This window comes from Siphateles boraxobius, unplaced genomic scaffold (genome assembly GCF_051911475.1).
Source record: "Siphateles boraxobius isolate OS27281-9 unplaced genomic scaffold, OSU_SipBor_1 6, whole genome shotgun sequence".
NCBI lineage: Eukaryota > Metazoa > Chordata > Actinopteri > Cypriniformes > Leuciscidae > Siphateles > Siphateles boraxobius.
The window spans coordinates 27,680,657-27,701,258 of NW_027509186.1; the positions used below are offsets into that span (position 1 = coordinate 27,680,657).

The 20,602-nt window shown below is 44.4% G+C and overlaps 2 protein-coding genes and 1 pseudogene across 4 annotated transcripts in view; all 3 read left to right on the forward strand.

Moving 5' to 3' along the window:
- Window positions 1–20,602, forward strand: part of LOC143716241 (alpha-2-macroglobulin-like) — a 168,481-nt gene that overhangs the window by 47,981 nt on the left and 99,898 nt on the right. The window contains exon 1 of one of the 2 annotated variants that reach the window (XM_077208570.1): window positions 6,977–7,058. The exons of the other annotated variant lie outside the window; for it this stretch is intronic. The gene's annotated coding sequence lies outside the window, so the exon portion shown is untranslated. Of the gene's footprint in view, window positions 1–6,976; window positions 7,059–20,602 lie in introns of those variants that run through there. 2 annotated transcript variants of the gene reach the window in all.
- LOC143715716 (alpha-2-macroglobulin) lies at window positions 7,413–8,670 on the forward strand. The gene is made up of 5 exons (XM_077207464.1): window positions 7,413–7,509; window positions 7,623–7,793; window positions 7,885–8,118; window positions 8,222–8,432; window positions 8,543–8,670. The coding sequence occupies exons 2-5, from the start codon at window positions 7,677–7,679 to the stop codon at window positions 8,668–8,670; spliced, it is 690 nt and encodes a 229-aa protein (XP_077063579.1). The 5' UTR covers window positions 7,413–7,509; window positions 7,623–7,676.
- Window positions 9,766–16,705, forward strand: LOC143716243 (alpha-2-macroglobulin-like; annotated as a pseudogene). The gene is made up of 18 exons (XR_013195965.1): window positions 9,766–9,878; window positions 10,311–10,455; window positions 12,021–12,244; window positions 12,315–12,441; window positions 12,519–12,640; window positions 12,739–12,790; window positions 13,329–13,412; window positions 13,501–13,677; window positions 13,836–13,911; window positions 14,115–14,271; window positions 14,512–14,586; window positions 14,668–14,831; window positions 14,931–15,355; window positions 15,463–15,581; window positions 15,886–15,967; window positions 16,051–16,131; window positions 16,233–16,338; window positions 16,448–16,705. The product of XR_013195965.1 is annotated as an alpha-2-macroglobulin-like (transcript).

Genomic DNA, 20,602 nt, shown 5'->3' on the forward strand with positions numbered 1-20,602 from the left:
TTTTCAAAGGTTATCCCCATTCAGTCGACGTCGACTACGTCTGACGTTATCGACTGAAAGGGAACGTCCTGGTTGCGTATGCAACCCACCGTTCCCTGAAGGAGGGAACGGAGGACGTAGTCCCCTTGCCACTACCGCTGGACCACCGCTGACCCCGGGTTACTCTCGGCTCCTCAGCGAAAAGCAACTAGTGCGTGCATCCACTTCCGTATTTATACCCGCGCCGTGGGGGCGGAGTGTGTGATGCAAATCACGCACGCCAAATTCCATTGGCTCGTTCAATAGTAATCGAAGATGATAGGCTCCCTAGCGTGATCCCCATTCAGTCGACGTCGACTACGTCCTCCGTTCCCTCCTTCAGGGAACGGTGGGTTGCATACGCAACCAGGACGTTCACAACCGGTCAAACAAAGATGTTTCCCACAGAGCTCAGCACAGCATTGAGAGTATCTTTTGAAAGTGAACGTCTCGGTTACGTATGTAACCCTCGTTCCCTGAGTAGGGAACGGAGACGTTACGTCGGATGACGACGAATGGGGTTTCGCTTAGAAAGCCTATCAACTTCGAGTATTACAAAACGAGCCAATGGCAAAGAAATGCCATGGGTCTGCGGAATTTGCATGACGTAACTCCGCCCCACCTCGTGGGTATAAAAGGAGGACGCCAGCAACAGGCAGATATGTTTCTTCGCTGAGGAGCCAAGACTGAGCTCAGGCGATCCCCGCGGTACAGCGGAAAGTGGCAGGCAGACGTAACGTCTCCGTTCCCTACTCAGGGAACGAGGGTTACATACGTAACCGAGACGTTCCCTTTCGTTGTCACTCCGAGTTACGTCGGATGACGACGAATGGGGTTACCAGTCTAATCACGCCACCTTCTCAGCTGTCTTCCAGTGCCCTGCGTAAATCTGAGATCCCTGTCGTGAGACTGGCACGGACGAAGGAATCCTATTTAGCACAGGAATACCAAGGTACACTGGGGAGCATATCCCAAAGTTTAGGGGAAATATGCAATTACTGCCAACCCAGAGGGGGGGGACTTAGAGAATACACATATGACCCGAAGGAGACATATGGAGAACACTGGGGTGTCCAGCCGCAGGTGGAATATTTCAACCCCAGGGGTGGCAAGGTGGCTTGCCAAGGGAAAGACACACGCTCAGAGAGGCTTACAGTGGAAATAAACCATGTGGGGGTCGCTCAGAGGAGGGACCATGCACACGGGAGGCACCTAGCCGACGCACAGGCAATAGACACTGGCGCCAACGTCAGGAGTGCTGGAGGAACTCAGGGCTTTTTGGGGAAGCTCAACTGAGGAGAATATCGCACGTATCCAGTCCGTGGAGTGGAATGGCGAGCAAGCGAAGACACCTGAGCGGGTCCAGTACTAGCTGGTTGAAGCGAGTATATGAGAGGACACTGGCTCCACTCGGAGATTGTAGAATCTGGCGAATGTGTTAGGTGTCGCCCAGCCTGCAGCTCTGCAAATGTCTGTTAGCGAGGCGCCATGCGCTAGAGCCCAAGAGGATGCCACACTCCGGGTGGAGTGGGCGGTCACACCAAGGGGGCACGGTCGACCTTGCTGCTGGTATGCCAAGGCAATGGCGTCCACTATCCAGTGAGACAACCTTTGCTTGGAGAGAGCCTTTCCCTTCAGCTTCCCACCATAACAGACAAAGAGCTGGTCTGAGGTCCTGAAACACTGCGTCCTGTCTACATAGGCGCGGAGGGCGCGTACTGGACAGAGTAGTGCCAAGGCTGGGTCTGCCTCCTCCGGGGGCAGCGCTTGCAGGTTCACCACCTGGTCCCGAAAGGGAGTGGTAGGAACCTTGGGCACATATCCAGGCCGGGGTCTCAGGATCACGTGAGAGTAAGCCGGCCCAAATTCCAGGCACGCTTCGTCAACGGAGAATGCATGCAAGTCCCCCACCCTCTTGATGGAGGCCAATGCAACCAGGAGCGCTGTCTTCATAGACAGGAACTTAAGCTCCACTGATTGCAAAGGCTCAAAGGGAGCACTCCGCAGGGCAGTTAGAACCACTGAGAGGTCCCAAGAGGGAACGAGAGGAGGACGAGGAGGATTCAGTCTCCTCGCTCCTCTCAGGAACCTGATGATCAGGTCGTGCCTTCCAACAGACTTACCTTCGACTGGGTCATGGTGTGCGGCAATGGCGGCAACATAGACTTTCAGGGTGGAGGGAGACAGCCTTCGCTCCAGCCTATCTTGAAGGAAGGAAAGCGCGACACTAATCGAACATCTCCGGGGGTCTTCTTGAAGAGAAGAGCACCAGTTGACGAAGAGGTTCCACTTCAACGCGTAGACGTGTCTCGTGGACGACGCTCTAGCGGAAGTGATGGTAGCCGCCACCGTAGGTGGAAGGGTACTCAAACCTGCTTCGTCCCGTCCAGGAGCCACACGTGGAGGTTCCAAAGATCGGGACGAGGGTGCCATAGGGTGCCCCGTCCCTGAGAAAGGAGGTCCTTCCTCAGGGGAATCGGCCAGGGAGGTGCTGTCGCGAGGAGTACTAGTTCGGAGAACCAGGTCCGGGCGGGCCAGTATGGCGCGACCAGAATGACCTGCTCCTCGTCCTCCCTGACCTTGCGCAGGGTCTGCGCAAGAAGGCTCACTGGGGGATACGCATATTTGCGGCCCCGCGGCCAGCTGTGCGCCAGTGCATCCGTGCCGAGCGTGCCCTCGGTCAGGGAATAGTACAGGGCGCAATGGGTCGAGTCGTGAGAGGCAAACAGATCTATCTGTGCGTCCCCGAACTGGTCCCAAATCAGCTGAACCGACTGGGGATGGAGTCGCCAATCTCCCGGGAGGGGCTGAAGCCGTGAGAGCTCGTCGGCTGCACAGTTCAGGGCTCCGGGGATGTAAATGGCATGAATCGACCTCAGATGCTTCTGACTCCATATGAGGAGGTGGCGGGCGAGTTGCGACATACGGCGGGAGCGTAGACCACCTTGATGGTTGATGTACGCTACAGTGGCGGTATTGTCTGAACGGACTAGTACGTGTTGGTTCTTGAGCACGGCCCGGAAGCGGCGCAGAGCAAGACGTACGGCCAGCAACTCGAGGCAATTGATGTGCCAGAGGCGGCGGGGTCCTGTCCAGGAGCCCGCGGCAGCACGTCCATTGCACATGGCACCCCAGCCCGTGGAGGAGGCATCTGTCGTTACAACAACATGCCGCGAAGCTCGTTCCAGGGGCACTCCGGCCCGTAGAAAACTGAGGTCCGACCACGGGGTGAAGGTCTGACGGCAGGACGGAGTAACAGTTACTCGGAAGGTGCCGTGTTGCCATGCCCACCTCGGGACTCGGTCGCGAAGCCAAAGCTGAAGCGGTCTCATATGAAGCAATCCGAGCGGTGTTGCCACGGCTGCAGATGCCATATGCCCCAGGAGCCTCTGAAAGAGTTTCAGTGGAACCGCACTCTTGCCCTTGAACTGTCTCAGGCAAGTCAGCAGTGACTGCGCGCGCTCGCTCGTAAGCTGCGCGGACATGGCGACCGAGTCGATGTCCATACCGAGAAAAGAGATCCTCTGCACGGGGCAAAGTTTGCTCTTTTCCCAGTTGACCCGAAGGCCCAGACGAGCTAGGTGCCGGAGCACTAGGTCCCTGTGTTCGCATACCTGGTCTCGAGAGTGAGCTAGGATCAGCCAGTCGTCGATGTAGTTCAGGATACGAACCCCGTGTTCCCGAAGGGGAACAAGGGCTGCCTCGACGACCTTCGTGAAGACGCGAGGAGACAGGGCTAGCCCGAAAGGGAGAACCGCGTACTGGTATGCCTGCCCCTCGAAGGCAAACCGAAGGAACGGTCTGTGTCGAGGGAGAATGGAGACATGAAAGTAGGCGTCCTTCAGGTCGATTGCTGCAAACCAATCCTGGGGCCGCACACATCCGAGAATGTGTTTGGCAGTGAGCATCTTGAACGGCAGCCTGTGAAGGGAACGGTTCAGCACACGCAGGTCCAGGATTGGTCGTAACCCACCGGTTTTCTTGGGGACAATGAAGTACGGGCTGTAGAAGCCGGTCCTCATCTCGGCCGGAGGGACGGTCTCGATCGCACCCTTCGCCAGCAGGGTGGCGATCTCTGCTCTCATGATAGGGGCGTTGCCACCGACCAAAGTGGAGCGGACTCCCCTGAAGCGGGGAGGAGACCGCGCCAACTGAATCGCGTAGCCGAGCCTGATCGTCCGTGCGACCCAGCGGGACAGGAGGGGGAGCTCTAGCCAGGCTCCCAAAAACTGTACCAGCGGGGTCATACGGACCACAGACTTCCCACCGATGGTGCAGCAGGGCGGAATGACTGGCCCGGACGTGGACGGCATAGCGGCCCGGTGTGGGGGCACAGTCATTAACCGCGCCCTGACAGAGGAGATCAGGGAAGGAAGAACGTTCCACGGGGGTCTGCTCTGCCAGGGGGCTGGCGACAGAGGCGGAAGGGAGCGGCACGGTCCGGGGACGGCGCGCACTGCCAGCCGGCTCTGGGACAGAGGGGGACGAGGGGTGCACGGCTCGGAGGCGGCGCACCGTGTCGTCCGAGAACTCTGTGTGCTCAGGGATGGAAATGTTACTTCTTTCTTTAACCACATTAGGGTGCTGCCCACCCGTGGGTGAGCAGCGGGGAGTGGAGAACAAAAGATTCTCCCCCGGCCCTCCACCGGGGGAAGGAGTGGTCCTGCTACCATCTCCTGAGAAGTAATTTTCAGCATCCCTGAGCAGCCCGTCTCAGGAGCGCCGCTTGGCCGGGCGTTTAGCGGGGGGCGGGGCTGGAGAGGGCTGGGGCGCCTTCTTACGGCTTCCTCCGCGACCGGGCCTGGGTGGAGGCTGCTGCTTTGGCCGGGCGGGAGGGGCGGGAGCCGCAGGAGGGCGCCCTCGGCGGCGAACAGACTGAGGGATCTGCCCGGTCGGCTGGGTGGAGGCAGCAGCGGGCCGTCAGGGCAGAATGTGCCTAATGGCCTCAGTCTGTTTCTGGGCGGTGGAGAACTGTTGGGCGAAATCCTCCACCGCACCGCCGAATAGGCCGGCCTGGGACATGGGGGAGTCGAGCAGGCGAGAGCGCTCAGCGTCCCGCATGTCAGCCAGGTTCAGCCACAAGTGTCTCTCCTGGACCACAGCTGTGGACATCACCAGACCCAGGGAGCGTGCGGTCACCTTCGTCGCCCGGAGGGCGAGGTCGGTGGCGGCGCGCAGCTCATCGAAGAGCCCTGGGTCCGTCCTACCCTCGTGCATGTCCCTTAGCATCTGCGCCTGATAGACCTGCAGAGTGGCCATGGCATGCAAAGAGGCAGCCGCCTGTCCCGCCGCTCTGTAGGACTTCGCCACTAGGGTAGACGAGAACCTACAGGCCTTGGATGGGTGCTTAGGCTCGCCGCGAGAAGAGGCACTCTGAGGACACAACTGCATCGCAACAGAACGCTCAACCGGGGGGAGCCCAGTGTACCCACGGGCAGCTGCCCCATCGAGGGGAGGAAAGGCGGATGAAATCAACGAGCGGTCGCGGGAAGACATGGGAGTCTTCCAGGACTTCGAGATTTCATCATGCACGTCCGGGAAGAAAGGTATTGGGGCAGGCTGAGGACGGGAAGCCGCAGCTGCACCCAAAAACCAATCGTCCAGCCGCGAGCGCTCAGGACAGGGTGGAGGGTTCCACTCCAAACCAATGCTCGCGGCCGCCCGGGAAAGCATGGCCGTCATCTCTGGATCAGACTGAGCCACAGCCGTATTCACACCCGAGGGTGGCAGCTGTGACGAGTCGTCACTTCCAGACGAATCAGACCCGCCTAGTGATGCTGCGATCGACATCGCATCTTCCTCTGGAGCGCCAAAGGACACCCGCGGGACCTCAAAGGACGGTCCCGCGATGATCCCCTGAACACTCGCGGGTTGCAACACTGGAGAAGGTGCTGCGGGGCACGGACACATAGTCGGCGCTTTGTTCCACACAGTCACCCTCAGATCACCCTGGCCACCAGCCGAAGTAGAGCCTCTCGAGGAGGCGCTAGATCGGGGTGTGGATGAGGGGACTCTCACTCTTGCGAGATCCTTGAGTCTCGATCTAAGTGTTGCGATGGTCATGTTCCCACAGAAAGAACATGACTCATCCACGAGCGCTGCTTTAGCGTGATCAAAGCCCAAACACACCAAGCAGCGCTCGTGCCCATCAGAGTCAGACACCAGTCGACCGCAACCAGAAGTGCACGGGCGAGGCATCTTTAAAAAGACGTGCCGCGTGCAAGCTCTTTTTGTGAGAGAAACTCAGTGCTGAAGCGCCCGCGGAGAACACACTCGCTGGCAAACCACGCTCAGATAAGCAGGAAGTGTGCACTCGCCGGGAGATCGCCGTCACACCAACACTGGAGAGTTGCTCGTCTCGTAAAAAGCTGACAATCAGAGATAGCTTAAGGAGTGAAGAATTACACTTGGCTCCGAAGCGAAAACATATCTGCCTGTTGCTGGCGTCCTCCTTTTATACCCACGAGGTGGGGCGGAGTTACGTCATGCAAATTCCGCAGACCCATGGCATTTCTTTGCCATTGGCTCGTTTTGTAATACTCGAAGTTGATAGGCTTTCTAAGCGAAACCCCATTCGTCGTCATCCGACGTAACTCGGAGTGACAACGAAAGGGAACTCTAATTTCTGCCTTCTGACTTCTAGTTTTGCCTAAGTTTAAAGTTACTGTAAAAAGCCCAACTGAAGTAAGTGTTGAAGAAGAGGAACTGATCATTGAGCTTTGCGGAAAGTGAGTGGTTTATTTTATTTCCTGCATTAAGAGAGCAGTGTGTTCATCCAATCTTGGCACAATTAAGTTACTTTGATTTAATTGATAATTGTTTGCTTTTTTTTCTTTAACTTTGTGTAATTTATTTACTGTAACCCCCATCTTAATATATTAGTCGCTTAACTCAACCTTGGGTTGTAGATCGGTTGATTGTACCTTTTTCACAGATACACTTATGGACAGCTTGTACCTGGTAAATCATGGGTGAAAGTGTGCTGTAATAATTTGTCCTATTATTACACCAATCCAGTGTGTTTAGAGGAAACCATTGAGGTATGTGAGTTGAAACGCAATTCATGTAAATTAATGGCACATTATCTTTCCTCCATATATTCAATTAAACCACTCGTTATGATTAACATGCTATCTTTGCGTTCATTCATTATAGTTAAATAAAAAAGACAGGCTGTGCCATCCATATCTTAAAAACATCAGTCTTTTTCAACGCCACACTAAAGGATAGGCTGGAGAATTCTCTTTGTGTTGAGGCAATGGTTGCAGAAGAAGGAACAGGTGAGCTGCTGGATTTGGTCACATCCCGTTACCTACATTTATTGAATTTCTAATTTTTTATGTTTTACTTGAACTTTATTTTGGTGTTTTTAATGTTTACAGAGATCACATGACAAAATCTAAATTTGTAACTCTCACTTATGAAATTGGTAAAGTCTCATTTACTGAGCTGCCCAAAACATATGAACATGGATCAGCTATAGAAGGAAAAGTAAGTCTAAAATAATACAGTACAGTTTATCATACAGTTTGTCTCAGTTTAACACCATTAATATGTATGGAATCATTCCTTGATGTATTCCTGCAAAATCTTATTTTCAACAGATCAAACTCTCAAATTTCAAAGGTTCACCAATTCAAAACAAAGATGTTTATCTTATGGAGGGTTACACTTGGTCCCCAAAACTGCTCCTAAATCTCACCACAGACAGCGATGGACTGGCCAGCTTCTCTTTTAATACGTCCAGTCATTCTAAAAGTGATATTAATCTGATTGTAAGTTGTTGTTGTTTTTTTTCCCGTAATTTTCTTTTGTATTCCCTGAAGAGTTCAGTTGCATGAGTTATTTCTGATTCTTTGTTACCAGGCAAGTGTCTCTCAAGAGGGCAGTTATTATGGCCACAACGAGCCTTACATCTCTGTGGATTCAAAAACAGTCCAGCTCTTCCAGCCTGCCACTCCATACACCCCAACACTAAGTGAATTGATTATAGAGAATTCTGAGCAACCATTAAAGTGTGACTCTGAGTTTACAGCCACCATCAAGTATTATTTTATTGGAGAGACTGTTGAAGACTTCAAAACAGACATTGTCTATATGGTGAGAACATGTGAAGTATTTATATTATTACAGAGATGTTTTTGTTTAACAGTATTATTTGGCTGCACTAGTCAGTTATTAGAGGGTCATCTGTCTGTTTCAGGTCTTGTCCAGAGGAGTGATCGTTCATCATGCATATGAGAAGATTCAAGTGAAGATTTCTAATGGAGCAAGTGGCACATTGTCGTTCAAACTGTCCGTTAGTTCAGATCTGGCTCCTGTAGTGCAGATTCTGGCATACTGTGTTCTGCCCAGTGAAAATTTTGTTGCTTGTAGCAAAAATTTCGACATTGAAAAGTGTTTCAAAAACAAAGGTATGTATTGTGGCTTTAGAAATGAGCCTCTTTACTGTATTACTGACTGTATTACTTAAATCCTATTCACTGTATGTCACAGGTGTCTCTGCAGTTTTCTCCTGCTAAAGCGGTCCCTGGTGAGAAAAACTCTCTCCAGCTCTTAGCTCAGCCTGGTTCACTGTGCGGCCTCAGTGCTGTAGATCAGAGCGTCCTGATCCTGAAGTCAGGAAAACGTCTGGATGCTGACAAGGTGTAAATGCTTTAAGATTCGCTATGGTTTAATGTGTCTTCATAGTGGAAATCTACAGTGTGAATCTAGTGATAACAGACTTTAGTTATTACTGCTATCCACCAGTGTTTAAGATGACATCCAAATCTCAGGAGATTTAACAATAATCTTCTTTCTTTTCTCACTAAAATGGAATTAAACTTTTGTTGAAAAATACATTAATTATTTAGATATACTGATAGTGTGTGAACGTGGTCCCGTCACAGGTCTTCAACTTGCTGCAAGTGCAGTCGGGGTCATATTATCCTTATACTGTTGAAGATGAGCAGGAGTGTCTGCATGTGAGACCCTGAGCAGGAGTGTGCTTTTATAGCAGGAGCTATAAAAGCTATGCTTTTATAGCAGGGGCTGCCAAGGGTGTGGTGAGCTCGCACCAAGGGCGTGACCGAGTGACGTCAGAGAGTATTCTACGTCAGAGAGTACCCCTACTGCAGGAGCTTTCCGTTTAACCTGAAGAGGGCAGCACTCAGACGTTTTTACACCATATATTTGAAAATTAAAACACTTTATACCCAAATGTCAAAAAATGTACTCGAATCAATGAACAGCATTTATGAAGCTCCATTCTTACAGATAATTAACAAAAAAAGTTGTTTTAGTGTTTAGTTACCCTTTAAAGGTAACAGGTGGATTATATGTGTGGCAGTGCACTAGATAATGATTGGGAGAGTATATACTGCACATGCATAAGTATATCCATAAAAAGCCCTCTTGATTATACTGACAATAAAAATTAATTTGTATTGTCATGACTTGTCTGTTTCATCTGTGCACTATTACTTCCTAATTCGTTAATCAGAGTTTCTTTTTAGTTAATAGGAGTTACTAGATTGTTAATAAACTTTTTCAGTAGTTCTCTGGGAAGCATTAACAAATAGTAGTTATTGATTAGTTAATAGTGAACTTCCACTTTCATCTGTGCGCTATTACTTACTAGTTCGTTAATCAGAGTTTCTTGTTAGTTAATAATAGTTACTAGATTGTTAATATTGTTTTACTCATTGTTCTTGTGTAGTTATTCATTAACGAAGGAACTGTATTCTAAAGTGTTACCTTTTTATTGTGGTTCATCATTATCATTTGGCAAAGAGTGGGATTGAAGATGGCAACAAATCGGGTTATGCGAGTCCCTCAGTGTCTGTCATACAGAGGCTTGATGTATCACCGATACCAAGGTGCTTATAAATATAGGCACATATACTGTTATTACAATCCAAGCTGTAATGTTTTAATATGTAGGTGCTTGTTATGAAATATATTAAAAATGTATATATGTTAAATTTGTGAAACTGTGAAAATTCCACAATTATAGTGATGTAGTAGGAGAAGACAATTTTTTTGGGGTCATTAGTTAACCTTAGGGTTAGACCCTAACCCTGGAGTCAGTGTTATTATTGGTACAAAAAATCAACTATAAAACTTATATATAACTTTTGTAAAATAAAATTAATGCATTAACTTTGGGAGCCATAAAATAAAAACTAAATAAACTGAAACTAGAAAACTGACAACACTAAAATATATCTGTATATGAAATTAGAATTATGATCTGCCATCCATACAGTATACATATCACCTAAAACAACAAAATATAACTTTTTTTACAGTGATGTATCATTATGATCATGTTCCTGGTCCAGTGGCATCTTCACGACTGGGTGGTGATTATGGTACAACTGACAGACATTCTCCAGCAGTGACGATTCGGACCGTCTTTCCAGAGACGTGGATCTGGGAACTTGCTGAAATGGGGTATGTGAAGTGTAATCAGTACATTTAACATCATGTTTATCTTATTACTTATCTTTAATTCATAATCTCCTCTCACACCCACAGGACAGAAAATACCTTGCTTGCTTTGCAGATTCTGAATCCAGTTATTTTATCATCTGTGTGTTGAATGTTATTTAACCCGTTTAATCCCAAATTTTTTCTTGCAACTTGAGTACTTGCATTTTACTCCTTAGACCTCCCTAACACTCAAACATTATGCCTTTTTTGATTTTATGTTGGTTAAGTTAGTGAAATATTAGGTTTTATACTCGGTCACAATAGTGACCGGTGGGAAACACCATAGTCAGAATTCATACAAATTCTTCAATTAGACCTATTGACACAATTCATTCTAAGACATCCGATACCTCGTTTTGTCATTTCGTGAAGGAGGCTTAGTGAGGTGAAAAGGTTGTCATGTACAAAGTTACACCCTGGAGGAACTTCTGGTTGTTCGGCTAGACCCCTATGGGATAGACCATGATTTCACTTGAGCCCTGTTCTAGGCCAGTTTCAGGGAGATGTGTGTGCACTCATTCAGTGCACTGAAGATGGGCCGTACATTGTAGAAAGGGTTGTTTGTGGTCATGTGTGGGGCACACCAATTGGTTGTCATGAACATCTGCCTAATCCTCCAGATTGTTCACCTCTGCATCGCCATTCAATAGTCTACTTGGCAAATGGGCCATTTCACCAATGGTACTCCCTATCTGAGCCATCACTATCTCAGTCACTTTCAATTGGGGGGGTGGGGGGAGGGGGTGGTGTCACGTACGTCTAGAAGGTCCAACACATTGAAAGTTTCTGGGATACTGATAACTACATTGAACAAAATTATAAACGCAACACTTTTGTTTTTGCCCCCATTTTTCATAAGCTGAACTCAAAGATCTAAGACCTTTTCTATGTACACAAAAGGCCTATTTCTCTCAAATATTGTTCACAAATCTGTCTAAATCTGTGTTAGTGAGCACTTCTCCTTTGCCAAGATCATCCATCCCCCTCACAGGTGTGGCATATGTTCAGTGTAGGATTGCCAATACCTGCCAATACCAGCCAATACCTGTGTTTTCAATTGAAGCACTGTGTTATACTACCGGTCACAATTGTGACCGTAAACAAATTTACAAGTCTTACGATCAAAATATATATGCAGGAGTATAATTCTCAAAATATATCAGTAGTGGACCCTTTAAAGAATATATGTACAAAATATGATAGTTCTATCTGTTAATTAAGATGTTTTACATACTACTTTTTGTAGTAGTCTGAGGAAGACATCTTCTTCTAGATGTGCAAGCAGGAAGTAAACTGATCTGGTCATGTGACCTTTCACACTAGTCACATGAAATTGATAGATTTTAATCAAGACAATCTATTTTGTCATTTAAAAGTTTAATTTCTTGCCCAAAGTCAATAACAACATTTTTAGAGCATCCAGAAATAAGAAAAAAGATGCGGTCACAATTGTGACCGGTGGGATTAATAGAGAAAAAATGGCAGAGTCAGAATCAAATATGCCTATTGTTGTTATTCCTCCGCAGGGACTCTGGATCGGCTCAGGTTCCCGTCACGGTTCCTGACACCATCACCTCTTGGGAGACGGAGGTCTTCTGTCTGTCCTCTGAAGGTCTGGGTCTCGCTCCTCCTGCTCAGCTGACAGTTTTCCAGCCCTTCTTCCTGGAGCTCTCTCTGCCTTACTCCATCATCCGGGGAGATCTTTGAGCTGAAGGCCACTGTCTTCAACTATCTGTCCAAGTGCATCATGGTGAGATTTCAGACTCAGTCTAATTAAATCATATCAAATATGCCACTAATCATGTGTGGTTGATTGACAGGTTAAAGTGACTCCAGCTCCATCCTCAGACTACACTCTCAAAGCCTCCTCTGATGATCAGTATTCATCCTGTCTATGTGCTAATGGAAGAAAAACCTTTAAATGGATCCTCACTCCTTCTGTTCTTGGTGAGTTTTCCAGTCTGAATCATTGTTTCTCAGTGTTTGTGTCTGTTGTATCTTCAGGTATATGTCTTGTGTTGTAGGAGTCTTGAATATTACAGTCAGTGCAGAAGCAGAGGCGTCCCAGACTGTCTGTGACAATGAGATTGTGAGCGTCCCAGAGAGAGGATGCATTGACACGGTCACAAGAAGTTTGCTTGTTCAGGTCAGCGCACATCAAATGTCTTTTAGATTTAATTTACCCTTTATCATAATGCCGCTTATGTCAGTATGATGTGTTGATGTGTTTGTTTTATGCTGCAGGCGGAAGGAACTGAAAAGACAGAGACTCAAAGCTGGTTATTGTGTCCAAATGGTTAGTCTGCAAATATTTCATATATTTTGGTGTATAAGCACCAATAATGGTGGAACACTTTTGCTTTTGTTCATTTTTGGGGGGATCAAGCAATGAAGCTTTTTCAACTGACAAAAAGTTGCTCAAAGAATTTTGACTGTCAACATGTTTGGCATATAAAATACTAATTGGCTCTTTATCTTTATAAACACAAACTTCATGAAAATTAGTACACATTGCATAGAGGACATTTTGAGGACGCGCATTATTTGAGGACGATTAGAGTGAGCTAAAATATCCAGTAACAAAAATATTCTTAAATGTCTTATTTAAATATTTAAATTGAGTAAGCTGAAATTTGTCAGCTTTTCATGACAACTTTTATGGAACAAGTTTAGTTGTTCAGATGTGCCAAATTTGGAAATAAGGGCTATTTTCTCCCATTTTCCAAAGTGCTTGAATCACAATAATTTGGACTTCACAGATGGTATTAGAATATAAATTTTATAACATCACTCTGCTGATCACTGATATGTGTTTTTGTCCATCTGGTTCATAGGTGACAGTCTCTCAGAGGAAGTGGCTCTGACTCTCCCTAAAGATGTGATAGAGGGATCAGCCAGATCCTCTGTTTCAGTCATTGGTAACATTTAAATATACAAGCAGAAATTAGGAGTTTGGGTTTGGACTTGTAGTGTATGTAGTGAGTTTCATTTGTGTATGGTTTATAGGAGATATATTGGGTCGTGCACTGAGGAATCTTCACGGATTATTACGGATGTTGTACGGCTGTGGAGAGCAAAACATGGCTGTTCTTTCTCCCAATATTTACATTCTGCAGTATCTGGAGAACACAAAGCAGCTCACCTCAGCCATCCGAGAGAGAGCCACAGGCTTCCTGAAGAGTGGTGAGAGACATAAAACATGTCAAGAAAATACTGAGAAAATACTGCTAAATTATACATTTTCAACACACCTGAAAGTCATTCAGTAAAGTTAAATAATCAGACACATTGAATCAACCCAAACAAACTGTTGAAGTGTTAACCGTTATTACACTAAACAGGATACCAGAGACAAATGAACTACAAGCATTCTGATGGATCATACAGCACATTTGGTTATGGTGATGGAAATACATGGTAAATATATTTTCACTATTAATTTTGTTAAACGGAAATAATATTAAGGTAATCTACAACAATAAACCCAAGAAAATGGTACGAAAAAATCACATTTAAAAATGTATCTCTCAGTTCAAATAATTTGTTTTGATATTTATGATGAATGGAATTCTTTGAAAAACCAGATGACATTTTTTAAATTGTATCTTCCACACCACCAGGTTGACTGCCTATGTGCTGAGGTCTTTTGGTAGAGCACAGAAATACATATTTATTGATCCTAAAATTATTCAGGGTGCAAAGATTTGGTTAATAAGCAGACGGGATTCAGACGGCTGTTTTATCCAACAGGGAAGCTTGTTCAACAACAGAATGAAGGTCTGTCAACTTCTCTCTGCAGTATCTATATCTCTCTATCTATATAGAACGCCATAGGAACCACCTAGAAATGTCTAGTGACTATCTAAAAAACCTGGAATCTAAGACCTGTAAATGTCTAAGTTTTGTTTTTAAATATTTAGTCTTTCTCAAGTCAACATCAAAGTTTGTCTAGATGAACTTTCCTTTAGTAGTTTGAGTGTGTTGCTTTATTTATCCTTCATTTCTCATATATTCCAGGGTGGAGTGAATAATAATGTGACCATGACTGCCTACATTACTGCATCATTGCTTGAACTGGAAACTCCAATCACAGTAAGTTCATCTACAGGAAACAGATTATAAACTCATAGAAAAATGACACTCACAGTGTCTGTTTCTCTGTTTCTGTCACAGGATCCTGTTGTCAGTAAAGGTTTGTCATGCTTGAGGTCCATCATTTAAGAATGTCAAAAACATTTTCACCACTGCTCTGCTCGCCTACACTTTCAGTCTGGTTAAAGACACAGACACTCGACCGCAGCTTTTCAAGAAACTGGAGGATGTTGCTATTTCAGACAGTAAGAGGTTTGTTTCTTATGACTTTGCTGTCCTTTTTTTAAAAAAAATTTTTTTTTTATCAAGCTGATTGAGTTACGTGTGTGTCTTTTGTCCTCAAGGGTCTCATCTCCACTGGTCTCAGTCTGCATCTGCTGATGACTCTGATTCTCTGGCAGTGGAGATCAGCTCATATGTGCTGCTAGCTGTTCTCTCTGCAGATTCAGTCACTACAGCTGTTCACAAACAGCTCAACTCAAACTACTCCAGTGAAACACATTATTACCGGTGTGAATGGGTAAAAGTGACATTACTGAACACATTTATTTCCCAGGACACAGCGGTGGCTCTTCAGGCTCTTTCTTTGTACGCCACCAAAGTATTCAGCTCTGACGGCTCCAGCACAGTGACTGTACAGTCAGCAGGAGACACTCACCACATTGATGTCAATCAGGACAACTAGTTACTGTACCAGGAGAAGCAGCTGCAGACCGTTCCAGCCAAATACACCATTCAAGTGAAGGGCTCAACCTTTGTGTCTGTGCAGGTCTGTAGTGCGTTCAGCTTCATTTACTCACACTCTCTTTCTCTCTTAGCATTGTGGTTATTCTGCTATGAAATGTATTATGAATATATTTGTGTTGACTCTCTCAGATGGCTCAGTTCTACAACATTCCCACTCCTACTGAAGCTAAAACATTGAGCATTGACACTAGGATTGAGGGAAATTGCAAAACATTGGGACAAATGTTCATTTTGAAGTTCACTGTCAAGTAAGAAAATATGTATTCAGTTCAAGACAAAATACTTGAACATGATTATGACTTAAGATTTACTAACAAATTAATCTTTACTGAATATCATAAAAAAGCAATATAAACTGAAATGGCATATCTCAGTATTTAAAACTGCAACACTAACTTGAGAAACAAGAAAACATGTTTTTATTATTGACACATTATGAGTGATGAAAACTCTGCCCGAGTCTTGTTAATTATACTTGCTTTTGTTCTCGGTTATTTGTAAATGTATATGAGGCATTTAAGAACAAAACCTCTTTCATTTGCTATTTTCCAGATACGGTGGTCTACAGGAAAGGACTAACATGGTCATTGTGGATATTAAACTCTTATCTGGATTCACAGCTGATACATCAATGGTGTGTTTGAGTGATTCATCACAGAATGTGTAAAATTTCTAGGATTCCCTATATTGAAATTAACCAGCACTTTTCCCCCACAGCTTGGAACTTCCGGAACATACATATCACTTGTGGAACGGGTTGATTCTAAAGATGATCATGTCATTGTGTATTTGAAGGAGGTGAGAAAACAGCAACATTCACATTATTTTAAATCATTTGGTCGATCCATAAACCCTTTATCCATAATGTCCATGACTAATGTGTTTGTTTCCTCCTGCAGATCCCACAAAATATTCCAATGAATTACCAGATACAAATGAAACGGATTCTTCCAGTGAAGAATCTCAAGCCAGCTGTGGTCAAAGTGTACGATTACTACCAAACAAGTAAGATTTAATATGCCAGTGTTGAATGTTTTGATCATGTAATGCACACTGTTTATTCAGATTTACAGGTTTCCATTGTTGTATGAATGTGAACATCTTTTTCCTTCAGGTGATCAGTCAGAGGCCGAGTACTCCTTTCACTATGAATGAAGCTGCTGGAGTGAATCACCTCATAGAGTGTTCAAACATCTTCATCCAAGTTGAACTGTTTAATATTACAATGTTAATTATTTATCCTGTGCAAAGTTATTTCCAATATAATCCCAAATTAGAACAACCCCCCCAAAAATCAGTTTTTGGCCACATCTCTTGAGAACATGACTATTCAATTCACATTGCATATGATTAATTAAAGTGATGAAAACAAGTTATGGTGAAATGGTTGAATTGTTGAATGTGTAGTAGCTACATGCTATGGCAACATTTTAGAATCAGACAAGATATTTTATGTCGATATCTTTTGAATTTGTTTTTATCTCAACTCGGCTTTATCTTGTCTTCACATACTGTAAAAGGGCTATTTAGGTCCACTGTACGTCTCATGCTGTAGAATATTTACCCTGTCCTTCATTTTTACCTGAAAAGCAAACAACCAAAATATGAACAGATATCAATATCAAATCCCCTTACCTAAAGTCATTGAGAGTTCAGAAACTTCACTCATCACTCATTCCATCACAGCCAGGTATTCAGACTATTATTCTTAAAATCCAGAAGAACTCACAATAACATATGTGACCAAATGGTTGCCAGCAAGAAAGAGTCAATTTATTCTAAAGGAAAAATTCAAAAGAATATAATGTTTTGTGTCGACTACGCCACCTAGGGACTTACACCCCAGGAACTCAAAGGACACCGGTTTGTTATCAACAAAGAAATGGTAAGAGACGTGGATTCCCCATAAAAAGAACACTTATTAATTCAATAAAAACTTAAGGAAAAACTCCAATAAAACCAGTCTCTAGTTCGCCATGCATGACATTAACCGTTTCTGGCTCAGCGTGCATGACGTGACCAGTCTCTGGCTCGGCGGGCATGACGTTTCCGTAAGCGAAGCAGCGCTACAGGGATAGTGGACAGCTCAGGGACAACCGGGCCTGGGACCACCGAAGTCGGATCCTCCTGGATCACCGGACTGGAAACCCCCGAAGTCTGGTCCTCCCGGACCACTGAATTAGGTGAAGCAACAGGAGCGTTCCTCCTCCTGCGCTTGCGAGGGAGAGGCGGTGTTGGAATAACCACCTCTGGAGACACTGCAGCAATAGCTGCCACTTTTGGGGGAACTTCAGCTTCCCTAGCTGGAGGATTTCCTCGACGATCCAGGGAATTAACGAATTCCCCAAATGTCAAATGCTCCAGCCCTCTCATCCTCCAGTAGTTGCTGGGCTCATCAAGGGCATGATTAAACAAGTCCTTCAGAGCCGCATCCCCAAGCCTCAGTCCCTCTGCAGCCGCACTGAACCTCAGGGCAAACTCCCTCACATCGGTTCCCTGTTCCTGAACTTCATTAGGTGTTCGTAGTGAGAGCAGGAGACAGGGGAGACTGGATGGTGTGAGTCCTCCTTCCGCTGAATCCCAATTATGGCTGGTTCGTTCTGTCACGGAATGGTGAAATTGAAGCGAGGATTCATGTGCAGAAATAGGATATTTATTAAGTAATAAACTAAACAAAACTACAAACAAAAACTCCCCGTGGAGGAAAACGAGACAGACATAGGGCAGGAACAGAAAAAACTAGGAACATAGAAGAAGAAGAAGAAGAAGTAGTCCTGTGCTGGTTTGTTTTCTTTCAGAGTTTTATGGCGGTTGGCAAACCAGCTAAAAGGTGCATTATATATATATATATATATATATACAGTATATATACATATATATATATATATATTATTATTATTATTATTGTTATTTTTAACTATATTCTGTTGACCAATCCTGTTTCCCTTAGATACCTCATTAAAGCACTATAAACCCTTTTCTCTTTCTGTGCGTTTTGAAAAATGCTATTTACTGACGATGTATTAATACCTACGTAGCTTAATGATTCTGCAAAATTGATTCTTTCTCTGTTGTATTCTGTGCAATGTATCAACACATGTTCAACTGTTTCTGACATGCCACATTTATCACAATTCACAGATTATCTTTTCCCTATGATAAACAGAGTAATTAAGGCATGTATGCCCTATTCGAAGCCCAGATATTATGGAATCTCCCTTTCTGCTTATGTATTTATTTCTCTCAACCCCAACTTTATTTAGAATTTTATACAGATGACTTCCTTTTGTCTCCTTGTCCCATTTCTGTTGCCACATCTTGTTTAGAGCAGATTTTATTATTGCTTTAACTTCAGTTTTACCCAATGATACATTAATGTCTATTACGTTTCGTTGATCAACCAGATCAACCTCCTCATTACCCTCTACCCCCACATGTGCTGGAACCCATAAAAATGAAATGTTTACTCCTATTCTGTATATTCTGTACAGATTTTGTAGTATTTTTCATACGCTGACTTTCCACTATTTATACTCATTAAAGCTGAATAGGAGTTTGAGCAAATGACTACATCCATAGGATGAACGTCTTCCACCCATTGAAGTGCCATTAAAATTCCAATCATTTCTGCAGTATACTGTAATTATATCTGTAATTCTCTTTTCAATACTATATTTAAAATGGGGAATGTAAACTGCTGCTGCTGTATGTCCAGTATGTCCGGATTCTTAGATCCATCCGTGAATATTTGAATACTATTGTAATATTCTTGACTTAGGTGCTGCTTCACGACTATATCCTTTGTTATGATTATTTCCTTTGTTTGCATCTTGTCTTGCAATGTTAGATCTACATCAGGTTTAGGGAAAAGCCATGGAGGTATTGATGGTATTACCACTGTGGGACTAATATTTATATTATTTATGTCTGGGCTTCTTTTTCTACATTCCATCCAAAACTATTTATTTCTCCTTTTCCATACTCCCAGCATTTTTCTAGGACCTTTTTCACTGGGTGATTCTCATCATGTAACTTTAGTGTACTCCAAAATGACATTTTTAATTTGTAACCTCCTAACATCCAGAGGCATTTCTACCTACATTGCTGGAATAGGGGATGTTCTGAATGCCCCACAACTTATTCGTAATGCTTGCGACTGAATAACATTTATTTTCTTTAACTTGGATGCTGATGCTGAGCTGTATATCATGCATCCGTAATCTATTACTGGTGTGATCATTGCACAATATATTCTTTTTAATGATTGCCGAATTGCACCCCAATCTACCCCTGCCAGACATCTTAAAACGTTTATTCATTTTTTATATTTATATATTATTTTCTTGATGTGACTGTCAAATTTAAGTTTTGAATCCATCCACAAACCCAAATATCGAATATTTAGATTTGCTCTGCAAGTTAGTCTGGCGAACAGCCCATTCAAGCTCATTTCCAATCTTTCCAAATCAAGGCACCAATCACAAACGTTGAGGTGGGCTTTACAAGATGACGATCAATCTGATTGGTTTTAGGTCTATCCAATTGCGCCCAGAGGCATTTGAGCGACGTCCGTTGGTGACGCCCCTTTGGACGTTGGTGACCCTCTAACTCAGTTACGACTGAGAAGGGTCGGGTTTTAACCAGGGACAAGTTCAAGTTCAAAACGGTGCGCAAGTTTTGCTACGGTTTCCGGGTTGAACGTCATGTTTCCTGGAAACGGCGTGCACCGGTGTGCAACGGGGTTTGATATACGTTTTCTCTTGTTTGGCGGGTGTGTCAGAACTGCAGTCCAATCAGCAGTAACATGTAGGCTATATAAAGCATGCGGTATTAAAGTGAACTCGCACAATGGGTTCAAGGAAAGTAATTTACAAATGTGTTCGATCCAGCTCGGTATACGCAACAACTGAGGATATTAGAAGACATTTTTGTCGTAAGTTTTATTGTAAAAATATAGGATATCAACATAATAATGTAGTTGTTTATATTTATAGCTTCATTGCAAGTGTATGACATTTGGTATAGAAATAAACACTGGTAATTAAGTGCTTTTCCTAAAAATTAGAAAGAAAATACAGGGTATTAAAACAGTATGAACTACAAATAAAGTCAGTATGTGAGGCTAAATAGATGTGTTTTAGTCTGAATTAGGTAAGATGTGTGCTTCCATTTCAGTTTCAACAATCCCTTCACTCGATTGGGATGTTCTCTTGTGTTCTGGGCGGCAAGTCCAGTAACTGTCACATCGGGCATAAATATGTGTTTAGTA

Coding starts and splice junctions, on each gene's coding strand:
- LOC143715716 (XM_077207464.1), top strand. CDS start 7,677: ATGGAGGGTTACACTTGGTCCCCAAAACTGCTCCTAAATCTCACCACA. Junction 7,794..7,884: donor AAAGTGATATTAATCTGATT/GTAAGTTGTTGT, acceptor CTTTGTTACCAG/GCAAGTGTCTCTCAAGAGGG. Junction 8,433..8,542: donor AAAGTGTTTCAAAAACAAAG/GTATGTATTGTG, acceptor CTCCTGCTAAAG/CGGTCCCTGGTGAGAAAAAC.